This window comes from Cicer arietinum, chromosome 6 (assembly GCF_000331145.2).
Source record: "Cicer arietinum cultivar CDC Frontier isolate Library 1 chromosome 6, Cicar.CDCFrontier_v2.0, whole genome shotgun sequence".
Taxonomy (NCBI): Eukaryota; Viridiplantae; Streptophyta; class Magnoliopsida; order Fabales; family Fabaceae; genus Cicer; species Cicer arietinum.
The window spans coordinates 31,513,937-31,530,148 of NC_021165.2; the positions used below are offsets into that span (position 1 = coordinate 31,513,937).

The 16,212-nt window shown below is 28.9% G+C and overlaps 1 protein-coding gene across 1 annotated transcript; it reads right to left on the reverse strand.

Annotated features, from left to right (window-relative positions):
* Positions 1-9,073: 9,073 nt before the first annotated feature.
* LOC101502169 (protein NRT1/ PTR FAMILY 5.6-like) lies at positions 9,074-14,710 on the reverse strand. The gene is made up of 4 exons (XM_004507145.3): positions 14,569-14,710; positions 11,319-11,536; positions 10,503-11,050; positions 9,074-10,022 (listed from the first exon to the last, which is right to left on the reverse strand). The coding sequence occupies exons 1-4, from the start codon at positions 14,708-14,710 to the stop codon at positions 9,143-9,145; spliced, it is 1,788 nt and encodes a 595-aa protein (XP_004507202.1). The 3' UTR covers positions 9,074-9,142.
* Between the last annotated feature and the right edge of the window lie 1,502 nt (positions 14,711-16,212).

Sequence of the window (16,212 nt, forward strand, 5' to 3'; positions counted from 1 at the left end):
TAATTAAATAGGATTTTAGATAATTAATTTGGTGTTAAAACTATTTTAGAATATATGTTGATAAATTTTGTAACTAATTTTCATTATATGTTGCTTTCTATGATGTGCTAGTTTGATACATTAAATAAGTGATATATATAATAAATATTTTATTTTATTATTTTATATATTTTTCTAAAAATAATAGTATTTTAGTGTAATATTGTAAAGAATAAGATTTTATGCGATTTTACGTGTATATACGCTTCCCCTATTTATGTAATACTTTTATGTGCGTTTGACCACATAGTTATATTTCAATTATTTATAACTATTTTCTATTTTAGTTATTTATTTTATAAATAATTATTTGGGATAGTAGTGATATTGTGTTTGATTTTCTTTATTTGTATATACTTGTTATGACATTGTGATTTTATATATATTTATTATGATTTAGTAATTAATATATGTTATAACTATTTATTTTATAATTTCGACTACTCTCTAATAATGGTAATATTTTAATTTGAGTATTTGGGAAAATAAATATTATTATAGTGATTATTTGGAATACGAGTATTTTTGTTATTAATGTATTTTAAAGATTAATTAATTTAATTACTTTATTTTATAAAAATTAGTTTTGAAATATTAGTAATATTTTAGCAATTAAATTGTGTTAAAAAAATAGTTTTGGTAATTGTTTATTTTAATTAAAAATAAAAAATAAAAAATAAAGAAATAAAATGTGTTTTATGGGTTAGGTCGATATAGAAGGCTAAAACATAACTAAAAAAATGATTGAAAACAAGAAAAAGGAAAGGTATGAGAAATAGAGGGGAGCGGGAGCAGACCAGCCGCACTAGAGGAAAAGAAAAAAAAACAAGAAAATTGATATCGGTGATCGATAAGTGTCCCATAAAATTTTCTCTGTTTTCGTTCAAATTTCAGTATGTTGTTTCATTCATTTAGCTAGTCAATTAAACCCACTTTCTCAGATTTTTAATCATCCAAATTTCTCTCTAAAATACTCACCTTCTCTATATATAAAATTCCTTATTTTGTACTGTTCTTATTCACCGTAAATCCAATTTGAGTGAAATTAACGCCAAAACAACAGTGTAAACAATGATTATATTATCCATTGATTGATTTTCTGATTTATGGTAAGTTTCTAAGACTATTTTTGAAATTTAGTTTTTAGAGTGTCTTCTCATAATTTATTTTGACGTTCATCTATAAATTGTCGAGTTAGATCGATTGAAAGACAAAGAGTCAAAGGACAAAGGCTATTTGCTCGTGGAATCGTATTCGTGTGTGAAAGCGTCGAAATAAGGTAAGAGTTAAATGTGTGGTATTTGATATTATTGTGATATTGGGAGTCAAATTAATTTTATGTGATTTGATAATAAAAATGGATGCGTTGTGATAATTTTATGTGATGATGATGATGTATGATTAATAATTGTGAAGTTATCAATTTTTGATAAGTTTATGTGATGAGGTATGATTCATGATAGTGATGCTATAAATTTTTGATGACTATGATGATGATGATGATGATGTGTGATTAATGATAGTGATGTTATAAATTTGTGATGAGAAATTGAAGTAACCACATAGTTGATGAAATAATGGTGATTCCAATTTGTGTTTAAGATGATGGTCTTAATAGAGCATCATAGGCCAACGATGGGAGAAAATTAATATTGAGAATTTGTGAAGTGAAGATTATTTTGTCATCATATAGGTAGGGCCTAACAAGCCTAGTGATTCTGGGGAAGTACAACTGAATGAGTCTAATCGTGGCGATATATTGTTGAGCCTTAAGGCAAGATTGTTAGACCTTGGAGGTATTCAGTTGGAGAATTCCTAGGTGACTTAGAGTTAGCACTCAAAATTTCGCGTATATGTGTCTCGAGTTGAGTTGAGGGAATTTATGATGACATAGTCAATTTGAATTGTCCGTCCACCGGGATGGGGGCATAGTATCAAGCATTCTAACCAACAGTACAAGAAAAACCGCTACTATCTACGACTTATTTTGACTTTACTTACAATATATCCATGGGTAATCAATAATTAAAATATTACTCACGAAAAATTCATAGGTTGCATTTACTCGTAGGATATTTGTCGGTAATTTATTCAAGGAAATCTCATGGGAAAATTTACCCAAAAAAATATCATAGGTAACATCAAACTAAAGAAAAAAAATATTATCTAATAAAATATCATAGGTAACATTTCCCATGGCATTTCCATTGGTAATGTCTAATTTGATCCTAGTTGCTAAATTCCTTTATTGAGTTATTACCGAATTCTCTTTATTATTCTTGCCCTAACGCCTTAGTGACAGAACCTTTAATTCCAAAGTAATCCCTAATTCCTTAGTGAATTTAAGATTAGAATTATGCCTTACCGTACAAAAATTATATTTTTAAACTATTGTCTTTGCAACTAATTTAATTGGTTTCATGACCTACATCTATCCCTAGACTACAAATTCATGAATTTCTTATCTCAAGCATTCATAAAGTCCACTTCCGTTTCAAAATACGAATCGTAGAACATTTTAATGTTGATCAAGCAATAAAAAACAGTAAGCACAAAAATGAGAAAAATAATTCAATAAACTCATTCATATAACTAAAAATCAAATCAGAAAAAATAAGGGTTTCATCTTGTTACACTCATCCCTAACAAATATGGTTTAGTTACAAAAGATAGGGATTAAAATAGAATTACAAGAATGATTCATGAATCATTCTTGATAAAACTGTTCCAATGATGTTAGAAACGGCGTCTTTGAGTTTCTATGTTAGGGCACAAGTCTCCCCACTTTCCAATAGTCAAAAAGATCCCTAAAAAGTCAGAAAAACGAGTTTTAATGTGTTATGTTGCGCGTCGCGCGCTTCATGCGCGCTTGCGGTGCAAATGGACAGTAACATCAGTGCGAAATGAGCTTGGGGCGCGCCAGTGGCGGAGCTTCCTTAGGACAGGGGGTGGCCATGGCCACTCAAAAAAAAAGTTAAATTACGAAAATGTCCTTGTTAAAACTAAAAAATTACAAGAATACCTAAACCTAATTCAGTTTTCTCTTTCTTCCTCTCTCTTTCATCCTTCCTCTCCCTCTCCCTTTTGCTTGCATGTTACCGCCTTCCTCTCTCCTTCCTCCAGAATCAAATTCACGGATCACGAAAAACGTGCGGCCGCCTCACTCTGCCTCCAGTCCAGACCGCTCCTCTGCTCGCTGCGGGCCTGCGACCGCCTCTGTGGCTGTTCGTCGCTCTCTGTTCGCCGCAACCTCACCTGTCTCCAGATCACATTGTTGCTTTGTTCAAAAAGTTCAGATTTCTATTTTGTTAGTGCTGATTTTTGTTAGTTAGTTTTGATTTGGAATTCTGTTAGTTTGGATGTCGCTCCTCTGTTAGTTAGTTTTGATAGTTCGTCACTCCTCTGACTCTGTTAGTTTTGATTTCAATTTTTCTTAGTTCGTAGCTGTGTCAGTTTTGAGTTCTCAATTTTGTTGAGTTTTACCTATCCTAAGAATTTAACTTATATGGCAATACCCGATATTTTTGTAGAATTCTACTTTGTTCTACTTTTGTGTTGCACGTAAGGTGTTTGATTTTATGTCTATAAAGTGTTTGAGTTTTTTTGTTGCACATAAGTTGTTTGATTTTATGTCTGTGTTTGAATTTTTTTGTTGCACATAAGCTGTTTGATTTTATGTCCATATAAAGTTTTGAGTTTTTTTATTGCACACAAGGTGTTTGATTTTATGTCGTATAAAATGTTTGAGTTTTTTTGTTGCATGTAACGTGTTTAAGTTTTGTTGTATTTTTTAAAAATATTTGTTGTTTCATTTTTAGTCGGCCACCCCAAGCTTTTTAACCAAGCTCCGCCACTAGGGCGCGCATCATCTTATGTCTAGAGTTTAGTGCATGTTTCTCCTCTTTTGAGTCTGAATTTGTTTCGGTGTCCGCATGAAAGTTGTATCTATGGAGCATAGCTGTCATATGCATTTGGTTTGACTCCAATTGAACATCTAAAACTCCAGATATGACTGAAATACTCCACATAGGTCATGTTGATTTCTCACCAAAATTCAGCATTGCATTAAAACAAAATAACAACGCAAAACTCTGAAAAATCTCTATTTAATCAAGGAAATAAGAATATAAATATATCATTAAATCAAAGAAATAAAATTAACAAAATATATCAAATAACTCCTTAAATTAATTAATGAATAAAAAATAAATAAGATTAAAAACAATGAAAAATATGCATATGATGAAGAGTCATCACACGCTTTCATCCAACTTACATAAACTAAACAACAATAAACAAAAATATCACAATTGACATGTTAAAAATTACTTCATATATATGACTAACATGGTTAAATCCAAAAGTCTTAATAAAATTTGAAAACAAGTAAACTATGATATTACTCTAAAAAGCAATTTTCTGTGTTTGACACTTGTTTCATTACTAACCAATTCAAGTGTATTAATCAGAACCAAAATTTACACAATTTATAAGAAAACGTATGTCATAGCCTTAACTACCTCTTTGAAAATAATGAAAATAATACTCCCATTGTTAATGATTCAATTATAATTGTAGGTTTTTCCTGAAAGTGTAAGGTGATATGGATAAGAACGCGTATGTGTTTCTAAAGCTTATCTCTGTGTTGTATATGTTTATGTCAATATGTTCTTATTCTTTGCGTACCAATTCGGCCATCATTTCACCTATCATTTGGTTATTGTTTGAGTCCTTCCCACCTCCACAAGGAAAAAAATAATAAAGAAGCAAAGATATCAGAAATTGAACCTAAAAAGTATTTAATTTACTTTGAGAACTAGTCTTAGGCATGGCCAACTCATCATTTGGTGAATATGAGTTTTCTGGAGATTCTTCTTCAACAACACAATATTCATCTGATTCTGCTATTCCTTGTAATGCAGATTCAACCTGAAATAACATGAATAGCCATTATATGTAACTTTTAAATGATTAGTAACTTATAAAATTTTACATTTGTTCTTGCGAGCCAATGAAATATCCAAGACCGGCCGTGTTCCTTTCTACATGTATTTACCTCTTGAACTAGATAAGATTTTTTATTTATTTTCTACTACTATTTATTACATCAACGAGCCAACCGATTTAAATAATATGTGTTTGCGTTAATAGAAGGGTAGATACCAAGTAAGTAAATAAGTTGTTGCTTACTAGTAATCAATTATCAAAAGTCATACTCATGAAATCTAATCCTTCTATCATTTACAATATAAACTAGTTATTGGGCAGAAGTTAAAACAGAAACTGAGAGTGGTGGATACAAAGGAAAGGCAATCACACTTTCAACTCAATTTAAATGCACATTCTTATATAGATCATAAGATCGTTTATCCCGTATTCCAACACTTCAAAAACATTGAGCATATTATAAAAGTTTAAAATAATTCATAAAGCCAATAGATGGGAGAGGAAAGATAATATAATATAAGATAAATATTGAACTTTTTTTATAAACTGAGAGTGAAAACCCAGACGTATTGAGTTCCTGTCCTGTCAAGACACTGATTCTAAATTTTATAATGTAGAGAGCTTGTTTTATGTTCTTTAACACATAAAGCTTACGATACATAACTAAATAAAATCAATAGAAATTTCCCTATATGCCATACAATAGTAATGGTAAATAACTGGGAGCTCTAGTACTAGCAGAAAAATTTAGATTTTGAAATTCTTCAAATGAAAAGGAAACATAATGAAAGAAGCCACTTTAAGACCCCTAATACTTTAAAATAGGCATGCAAAAACAATAATATTAAGAATGACTAAATTAAACCAATAGCAAAGCAAATACAATTACAAATAATAATGAGCATAATGGGATTGCTTACCCACTCACTTTCCTATGCCCTTGCCACATCAGCTGCTTGGAAAAGATACGTTGTCTGTTAAGACAAAATGTATAATTAGTACACTTCACATATGTAACTTAAGCATAAAAAGAAAGTCCTTTGAAGGAATTGTACTCTAATATCTTGTGCATGTGCTCTAACCTTTCTGAGTATCTGCTTCTTTTCTTCTTTATTCAAGTCCAAGGTATAAGAAATCGACAAGAAGCTTTTAGCACAAGCGCAACTAGCTAACACTCCTCTTTAATTAAACTCAAATTCAACAACAACTTTAATTAAGAACTTGTCCAGTATAATTAAGAACATAAAGGATTACAACTATTTTCTTGTCATGGTTATTGTATCTAAAAAATGTGAACGCAATTACTGTCACAGTGAATTGTAAACACAAGAACGATTGCAAATTAATACTTGAATGTATAATTGCATATTGAAAGAACTGCTAAATCAGGAAAATTCATAGCAAAATCATATAACAAAATCAGCGAAATCCATAGCAAAATTAGCAAAATCAATCTGCTAAAATTGCTAAGAAACAAGAATTATTATAAAATTACCGGAGAAACGAACAAAAGTCCCAAAACCTCACTGGTAACATCCAGTTTTTCCTAAACTCCAAAAACATGTTGAAATAGTAAAAAAACAAAAGTTAAAAAAATGGGCCATAAAGTAAATTAAGTTTTGTTCTTGTAAAACTATCAAAATAAAATTGTTCAAAATATTTATCAATACTCCCCTCCGTATGTTGTAAATTGTCCTATTATTTTTATTACCAACCAAATGAACACGAGCATAAACAAAATCAATGGATTCACTCAACAAAAAGGAAAAATACAAAGAAAAAAATAACAAGATCTCTGCTTCAATGCAACAACAGACATGCACAAGTTAGCAAGCAATTTCTCAAACACAATCACAACTCCAAAAATAAGGAAAAAAGTAAATAGCAAAAAAAAATCAGCCAAGCTTCTCAGTTACTTGCAAATACAAATCAAAAACACAAATACAAATCCCTGAACGAACACACTCAAATCGAACAAAGTAGAGTGAGATTTTCAAGTGTCATTATAAATTACCTCTAGTTTTAGAAAATACTTGAGAAAATAGGTAAGAAGCGGCACAACACAACAATGACAGCGAAGAAGACCCAAATCAATGAAGACCCAAATCAATGAAAGATGATTAAGTTCAGAGAGAGTGGAGCGTCACATATCATAGAGAAAAGTTGCATATCTGAGAGTGAAGGAGATATTATAGTGAAATATATTGATCTTCCTTGGGTGATTTTAACTTTATAATGTGATGTTTTTCCTTGAAGAATGTTTATGTAATGATACAGTTTACTTATGATTAACTACATGATCTTCTTACTTATATTGTACTATTAACATGATTTTAAAACTCACCTTTTTCGTTTTTTGTGTTTGACTCGTTTGGCCACGCGTTTGCGAAATCGCAGTTATTAGAGGTTAATGAGTCTTATAGTTCAAATTTGAGAGAAACTTTGCTCTGGTAGGTGATACCAGGAATTAGGAGTTGTAATTTGTATTGCACTTTTACTTATATAATTAGAAATGACTTTTTGCATGAAAACCTTATAAGTACTAATAAGTTTTTTGAATTAAATTAACAAATTATAGCTAAGTTCATTGAGATTACACTGTTTTCATTGAGAAATAAAAGTTGAATTTTTACATGTGTATTTAAAGGAATGCAATATTCTAAATTAGTTATAAGAGTATTTATTTCCTTGAAAACATATTTTCTTATCCGCTGAGAATTTTCCTAAAAAAATCTAGTATAAATTATTATATATATGTTATTTTGGGTTTAGGGTGTCATATGTGGCATAGTATCAAGCCTCCTAATCAAGTACTTTAGAATTATAATGGTACCAAAATGAGAAGAAGTAGAGTATAAATTCTTGCATAGCATTGCCTTCATTGTTCTGTTGTGATTAATGTGTATCAAATGTGGTAATAATTTCTCTAGATGATTTGATGTTATAATGAGATATTGATTTTGTTTTAGTGATTAAGTAAATGCCATTTTCAACACATGTCTTGACTTTCAGACTATCAGAGGATGTCTTTTAATCATAGTGTTGACTTTTTAAAGTGTCGACTTTATCAGAGTTAGGTGATGCAATGCTTGTCGTAGTTGTCAGATCTACGAAGATTATTTTGAAGTTATATTTTCTTTTTTCATCAAAGGATCTTGCTTATACCGGAACAATGACTTGTATTCATTTTTCCTTTAATGTTTTGACTCGGACTATAAATTGCATTACTTCTTATTACTATGTTATGACTTGCTCTATTAGTAAACATTTACTTATTTATGAGGTGATAATATTATTTGTGTTTAGAAACACTTACATTATCATCTCTAACTCACTTGTAATTTATGCTACCTTAAAATAGATAGTCATTAATATAAATATTTGTCTTCTAATTTAATATGCACACTTAAAATACAGTTAAGAGATAATTGTTCCTTATTTGTTTGTTTTTATTATCATCAAAACATCAACCAGATGATTATAACTAAAACCACTTTTTCCCTAACAAAGAAAACCTTTCTTCCTCTTATTCTTAGCTCTTCATCATTTATCCTTTAGAGAATGGTGGTTTAAGATCACTTTTGGCCAATAACCATTCGTTCAACTCGTTATTTTCTTCTTCTCCTTTTAATTAAAAAAATATTTTTACATATATATTTAGTTTTTCTTATCTTGGTGCGCTATTTTTTCGTTTTGTGTGGCGTTCATTTAGTTTAGATTAACATATTAATTTCGATCAAGTACAGATTCAAATTCAATCAATATCTTCGACATTCTCAATGTTACAACTTTAGAGACATATGTATTTCGGACACTTCAAGTTTGTTATCTTTGTAGGCTATGTCACAATTGCAGATATTTTTCCATTTTATATTATTAACTTGGATGTTGTTAGTTAATTTGTTCATAGATTCATCTTTTTCGGATTTAGCGATTTTGAATTGTATTGTTCTCGATTGATATAATTTCAACCAATTAGTAATCGTTTTTATTATAAAAAAGAAATCCTATAATTATTGTTTGAAATTCAAAGCAAATTTATATCAAACCACTAACAACAAAATCAATGTATACTTTATATGACTTTGTTGATGCATGAAAACATATAACTTCATCCATTTGATAATATATATTATTTAAACAAAGTAGAACAAAATTAAGAACTAATTCCGATCATTCTTTCTGCTCCACCATCATCACTTTTCTCTTCACAATTCTTTACAACCTTTTGCACATTCTTATATGAATACCTTTGAGCAAACAAGCCAAACATGAGCACGTTCAATGTGGATATAACTGCTAGTAGCCAATAGAATTTGTCTAATCTACTAGTATTCAAATCCTTACCAAACCAACTTTTTCCACTTTTACTAGTCACATGATCAACAATTGTTATCAACAAATTACTCAGAAAACTTGCAACTCCAATCACACTGAGGTAAAGTCCTATTCCCAAGCTTCTCATTGATTCAGGAACTTGGTCATAGAAATATTCTTGCAAACCAACAAGAGCGAATCCATCACCAAAACCAAAAATGAGATATTGTGGAGCCAACCAAAAAACACTCATTGAAAGTGACCCTTTTGATGGATTCATCTCAACAATGTGAAGTCTTTTTCTCTCTACCAAAGCTGCTACTATCATTGTAAAAATTGCGAAAATCATCCCAAAACCAATCCTTTGAAGGATGCTTATCCCTCTTTCATTTCCAGTTATCCTTCTTAAAGTTGGCACAAGGATTTTATCATAAATTGCCACAGAAATCATCATACCAAAAGCAGCAAGAGCATAAATGGAAGCTGCTGGAATCTCAAAATTATTTCCTATCTTTCTATTCATTATAACACCTTGTTTGATAAAGAAAGTGGCTTGTTGTGTAGCACAAACTCCAAATGGTAAAGTAAGTACCCAAATGGGAAGCATGTTGATAATAAGTTTCAGTTCTTCAACTCTAGTCACTGTTGCAAGTTTCGAAGGACTTTGTTCTTTTCTCAAGTTTCCTTCATTTTCAACAATTGCTGCCTTGTCAAAAAATCTAGAAAAAAAAATCACCATCAATTCATTTTTGATTGATTTATATACAATTAAATTTACTTTTATTTAAAAGTTTTTAAATCACTTATGTTGCTGTATTATGATTCCTAATATTAAAAAGAATTATGGTCAAATGTAATTGTAATCATTATTACATTGCAATAGCATATGTGTCCAAAATCTTGAGATCACAACTACAAACTATATTTTAAAACCCAATTATATTTTAAATTAATAGATATAACCTCGATTGAGGTCACATCATCAAGGTTTATAAAATTTATGTGGTTATATAATAACTGTAATTGTGACCAAATCAGATGTCTAATTTATCTACAATTTTTAATATCAACATAATTGCAACCATGTTCAATACCGCAATTGAAACCTTGATTGTAACTACATACTACTATTGCTTTACTAATTTTTTTTCTTTTCAATTTCAATAATGGTAACTAAAAACCATTCATGCAATACTTACTTGAGTTTGTTGGTGTGAGCCAGAAGTCTTCCCTTGTTACCCTCATAAATAGAAATTTCATACAATTGAGTTGGATTAGATGGATAAGGAAGCTTTCTTTTGGAAACTGCAGCAACAAGAACCTGCAACATTGGAGTCAATGGGCTCCCATTCGGTGTCCTATATCTATAAAATTTTCTTCCTATCACAAATATAAGAAATGAGAAAGCCATGACACAAATGATGATGATATCAGCAACTCCCCAACTCACATGATCTTGCACATAAACAATGAAGGTTACTCCAAGAATAAGTCCACTACAAAGACCAAAATTCCACCAATTGAAGAAAGACATTTTTTGCCTTCTTTCTTCAACATGATCATCATCAAATTGATCAGCTCCAAAACTCTCCAAAGAAGGTTTATGTCCACCAGTTCCTATAGATATCAAATATATGGCTAGGAAGAAGAACACCTCATGTATCTTCCTTGGTTGAATGCACATATTTGTATGTTCACATGGTCTTAAGCTTGGTAAGAACCATGACAGAGTAAGTAGAATCAAACCCTGTTTTATTGTTTTTCCCACACAAAACAAGTGATATCATTGTTGATAAACTATATAGCAAAACTCAAAACAATAAGAATTTAATTACTATACAATATTAACAATTTTACACGGACATTCAGTTATTTCAGTTATATCGAATCGTGTAGTTTTTTGTACAAGTATGTAACAAATTATATTATGGCCTCTTGTGTCACCATTATTAATAATAATGTCTTCAATTTTCAATTTTGTTTTTAAAAAAGTTGAATTGTGTGATTGAGATTACCATGAGATAGATAATGCATGATGCAATGACAGTATTGTAACGGCCCAAGTATGAATCAGCTAGGAAGCCTCCAAAGAGTGGCATTAAAGTGGTGACTCCAGACCAATAATTCACATTTTTAACAGCTGTCTTAAGGTCTTGATGCATCACTTTTGTGAGATAAATGACCAAGCTTGTTGCTATTCCAAAGTAGCTTAGCCTCTCACTAAACTCAATTGCTGTAATAAAAAAACAAGTGTTTATAGTAAATAGATTAATTTTTTGTAATGTATGAGCTCATAATTTTCTTAGAAACATAATGTAATAGGTGAATGCATAGCTAGTACTACAATTTGAAAGAACTAGTAAGAGAGTGTTAATATTTTCCTTAATTGAGAAAATGACTATAATTTGGTTATGTGTGATTTGTATTGTTTAGATGTCCAATTATAGGAATATTGAGTATTTTCTTATTTTTATAATTGGACTACCCAATTAGTTTAATGACCTCTGCCCTTATTTTATTAACTAGTAGTGGATCTTGTACAAAATATTAGAGAAACGACAAATATTAATTAAAATATTATTATTGAAATTCATAAAAGTGGTATAATTTTTTTTAGAATTTCACACAATTCATATATAGTCGACAAATTGGAAAAGTTAGAATTTCAATTATCACAAGTTTTACAATTTTCACAAATCACACAATTTTCACAAGTCATACAATTCACACAAGTTTTTAGAACTTCACACAATTTAATCAAATAAAATATATTCATTTTACTATTTTCATCTTTGTCGAAAACTTTTTTCTTAAAAAATGAATCAATTTTCTTATGTTTAAACATCGTGTCACTACTAGAAAAATACATAAATTAATTAAAACAATCAACAATTAACAAATAGTATTACACTACATCGTATATCAACGAGTAACATGTAAAAATTTATTAATAGACGGTAGTTGAGTTGCTAGGGGGTTAGATTTGGTCAGCTCGAGATTAGTTAGTTTATCCTTCGGTATTAAATAGTTTATATACATATAAAATTTGTTGTATTAATTTTATTATATTTTTTAGATTATTATTGACAATAGTCATTGACATTAGACTTTTACTGTACTTACAAAAAAAAATTTAAGTAGAAGAGAAAAAGAATAAAAATCTAAAAAATATAAGTAACAAATTGAGATGGTCTGAATATCAGTCAAAAAACAAGCTATGTTGAGAGAAACAAAAGAGAGAGACAAGAGATATAATATAAATTTCAATAATATTTTAATAATTTATCACTATCGCTTTAAGAATCTATAGTTGAAAAGTTGGTAGGTAGTATTTTAAGTCATTTTTATTATTTTTACACCCCTCTAAAAGATGTGATGCAAACTGTCATACAGTCATGTCTTTGACCATCCGATTGATGAGCCCATTTGAGAAACATCCATAAAGATGCATTACCATTTACGCTAACTTTCATATACATATGCGTAAGAGTGGGATCCTTTAAATTGCTTATCTTAATTTGAGGGTATGGGAGTTTGAGTTTGACCATAGCTATTAATTACTAACTTCCTTTAATGAATATTGTTCCTCTACCTTATTATATTGTCTATTTGACCATGTTATATAAGTGTTCAAAATAATTTTAAAAATTAATTAATAAATAAAAAAAAAATCAGTTTCGATATATGTGACTAAAAGTTTATTTTAGGTAAAATAATAGAATTAAAAATACATTTAAATTTAATTTTTATCAATATTAAAGCAAAATTATTTTTTTCATAAGAAATGATTATAACATATATTTGTCTGGAAATATTCATTTACAAATGTATTACTCTACTAATATATACAGATGTGGAAAAATGATAAATTAATCTCATTACTTAGTCTTTTACTTTGAACTTGAACACCGTTATCTTATTTTAAATTTTACAGACATATCAAGGAAAATAAATTCATTCAAAAAACAAAGATAGATCTAGACTTTTAAATTTGTAACGATCAAAATATAAATATATATTTTTTAATATAAATGATTTATAATTTTTATATTAATTAATTAAATTCATTTTTATTTCCGAAAAAATTTTAAACTTACGACTAATTAAAAAAATTTCCACTAAAATCCGAAATCTCTAGTAAGAAGACACAAGAAAATCCTTGCACTTCCTTGGAAGTCTTTCGTTTCAACTTGTTTCAGCTTTTCAAAAATATGGAATACTTTTACTCCCTCAGAATCATCGATCGTACGATGTAAGGCATGGAGCATTATTTTTTTATTATGTATAATAAAAAAATTGGCATTCAATAGGTGCTATAAAGGAAAGCTTTTTCTTTTTAAAATTTTAAATACATATACTATGTTATACTCATACTCATAGTGTGATATACTTTACTATATTATTTATTTATTTATTTTCTTTATATAAAATTCAGTTTCAGTAAAATAAATTTGATACACATTTTAGTATTTTTTTTTACCTTAGATATTTTTAAACTAAATTTGGTACTCCATATTTTTTTTATTGAAATAAATATTTTTTTAAAGCTGAAATAAGTTGAAATGAAAGACTTCCAACAAAGTGCAAGGATTTTCTATTGTCTTTGTAATAGAGATGACAAGACAATCCTATCTACAGCTCTCTATTTGAATATATTTTGATTTAAGAGAAAATTCGTTTTGATTGAACGTAGATGCGAATTTTCTCCAAAATTAAAATTCAAAGACAGATTTAGGAGTGTAGATATAAACTCTAAAGACTCACTAATAATATTATTGTATTGTTATTTTAAAATTTTATATACATATACATATTCGATATATTTAATATATTCTCTCTAGATAAAATATAATTTTAATATTCTTTTTAATTTTATTATTGTATAATAATAGTTATTTGATTATATTAATTATAATAAATATAAATTTAAAATCTATTATTATATATATAAATAAATACATGTTTTGATAGAGAAATTAAAACTCTATAACAAACGAAACGAAGATAAAAACTTAAATTTCTCTATCAAAACTGAAATATTATTATGCAAACTGAAATAGATGAAATATATAGGGCAACCGAAAGGTAAAATCACCCAAAAAAAAACGTTTTAAATTTGAGAAAAAATATTTTTACTTTATAAAAACACTTCTAAAAGTTTTTGTAACAAAGTTTAATATTCTAATATTTTAAAATTGTCCTGTATAATGATATTATGATTATGCATATGAACTTTATAGGCGACAAAATGCATGTAATTCTAACCAATAATGAAGAAAGCAGCTTTCCAAGAACCAGTTGAAGATCGAAGAGGAATTCTTCCTTTGTAATCCAATGAAGAATCATTAACATATTTCATCTCATCATCAACCTCCCCTGTTTCATAAGAGACTCTGTTCATCTCCATCGTCCTTCCAATGCAGTAGAGTAATGCTAGCAAATGAAATGAATCACTTTATATTGACAAATAATTTAATTATTTATTAATTATGTGTCATCTAATATGGAAATTGTTGTGTGAGTTCCATTAGTCAAACCTGAATTGACTTATGCTAGCAACTAAAACATTTGATAGAAAATACCATGGGCATTAAAAATTAAAACCATTTTTTATAGAAATTATAAATAAAAATGCTACAAATTGTTCCTCATTAGGCAGATTTTTTTTGTTGCCGTTGAACAAAAATTATATAATATAGTTTTTTTTTCTGTATATTCTTTTTTCTTGCGTTATAAATTATTTCCGTAAAAAAGTCTTTCATTGACACTAGAAATTTATTGTATAAAATTGTTATAAATTACTTCTGTATAAAAGTCTTTCATTAAAATTGTTGTATTCTCTTTCATTTATTTGATGGGTCTCCTAAATCCAAATTATCCATTTGTGTTAGATTTTTATGTTTAAAGTCTCAATTTCATGTTCTAGACTTGTGCTTAAATTTTATGACAAAGATGATGTTGGATGCAACACCAATTCAAAATGATATTTTTCCAACAAACTATTATGATGCTAAAAAGTTAGTGTCAACATTGGGATTAGATATGAAGAGAATAGATTATTGTGTTAATGGGTGTATGTTGTTAGGACAACAAGTTTGGTACAAAATATGTTGACCGATTTGAATGTAAATTTTTTCAAAAACCAAGATATCGTGCAAAGAAAAACACGACAAGATGAGAGAAAATGATTTTGAGGCAAACAATGTTTTATTTTCTTATCGTATCAAGATTTTAGAGAATGTTTGCATCTATGCAAATTGTTAGCAAAATGATATGGCATTGTACATCCTGATTTTAGCATTGAAGAACTTTGATCAAGTACATTCTGATTTTGCATTAGATCAATGTAACATACGATTAAGATTATGCTCTGATGGTTTAACCCTATACATTCAAGCTTCATTTACACCTTATTTTTGTTGGCCTATTATGGTTACTCCTTACAATCTTCCTTATTTATGTACATGTCTAAACCTTATATGTTCTTAGCCGCTATAATAACAAAACCATCAAATCCCACATCAGGTATTGATATCTATTTACAACTAAAGATTGATGATTTAAATTAGTTGTGGCATGGTACTTTAATATATGATATTGCTCGAAAATAAAATTTTATTACGAGAGCAACTTTGATGTAGACCATTAATGATTTTCCAACCTACGAGATGTTTCCTGGATGGGGAACACACATTAAACTAGCATGTCTTATTTGTATGGAAGGTTGTAAAGCATTCACATTGAAATACAATGGCAAGGCATCTTGGTTGGACTCACATTGTAGATTTTTACCTACGATCATCCATTTAGGAGAAATAAAAATGCATTTGTTAGTGGTGTTGCTGAAAGTTGTGAACCTCCCATTCCATTAACATCTGAACAAGTTTGTGATCGAGTTAAAGATATATC

What these genes read in the sequence shown, in the direction of transcription:
- LOC101502169 (XM_004507145.3), bottom strand. Translation starts at nt 14,710, where the DNA reads ATGGAGATGAACAGAGTCTCTTATGAAACAGGGGAGGTTGATGATGAG. An exon ending in AGCTGCTTTCTTCATTATTG is followed by an intron (nt 11,537 to 14,568) that starts GTTAGAATTACA and finishes TTTTTATTACAG; the next exon opens with CAATTGAGTTTAGTGAGAGG. An exon ending in CATGCATTATCTATCTCATG is followed by an intron (nt 11,051 to 11,318) that starts GTAATCTCAATC and finishes ACAATAAAACAG; the next exon opens with GGTTTGATTCTACTTACTCT.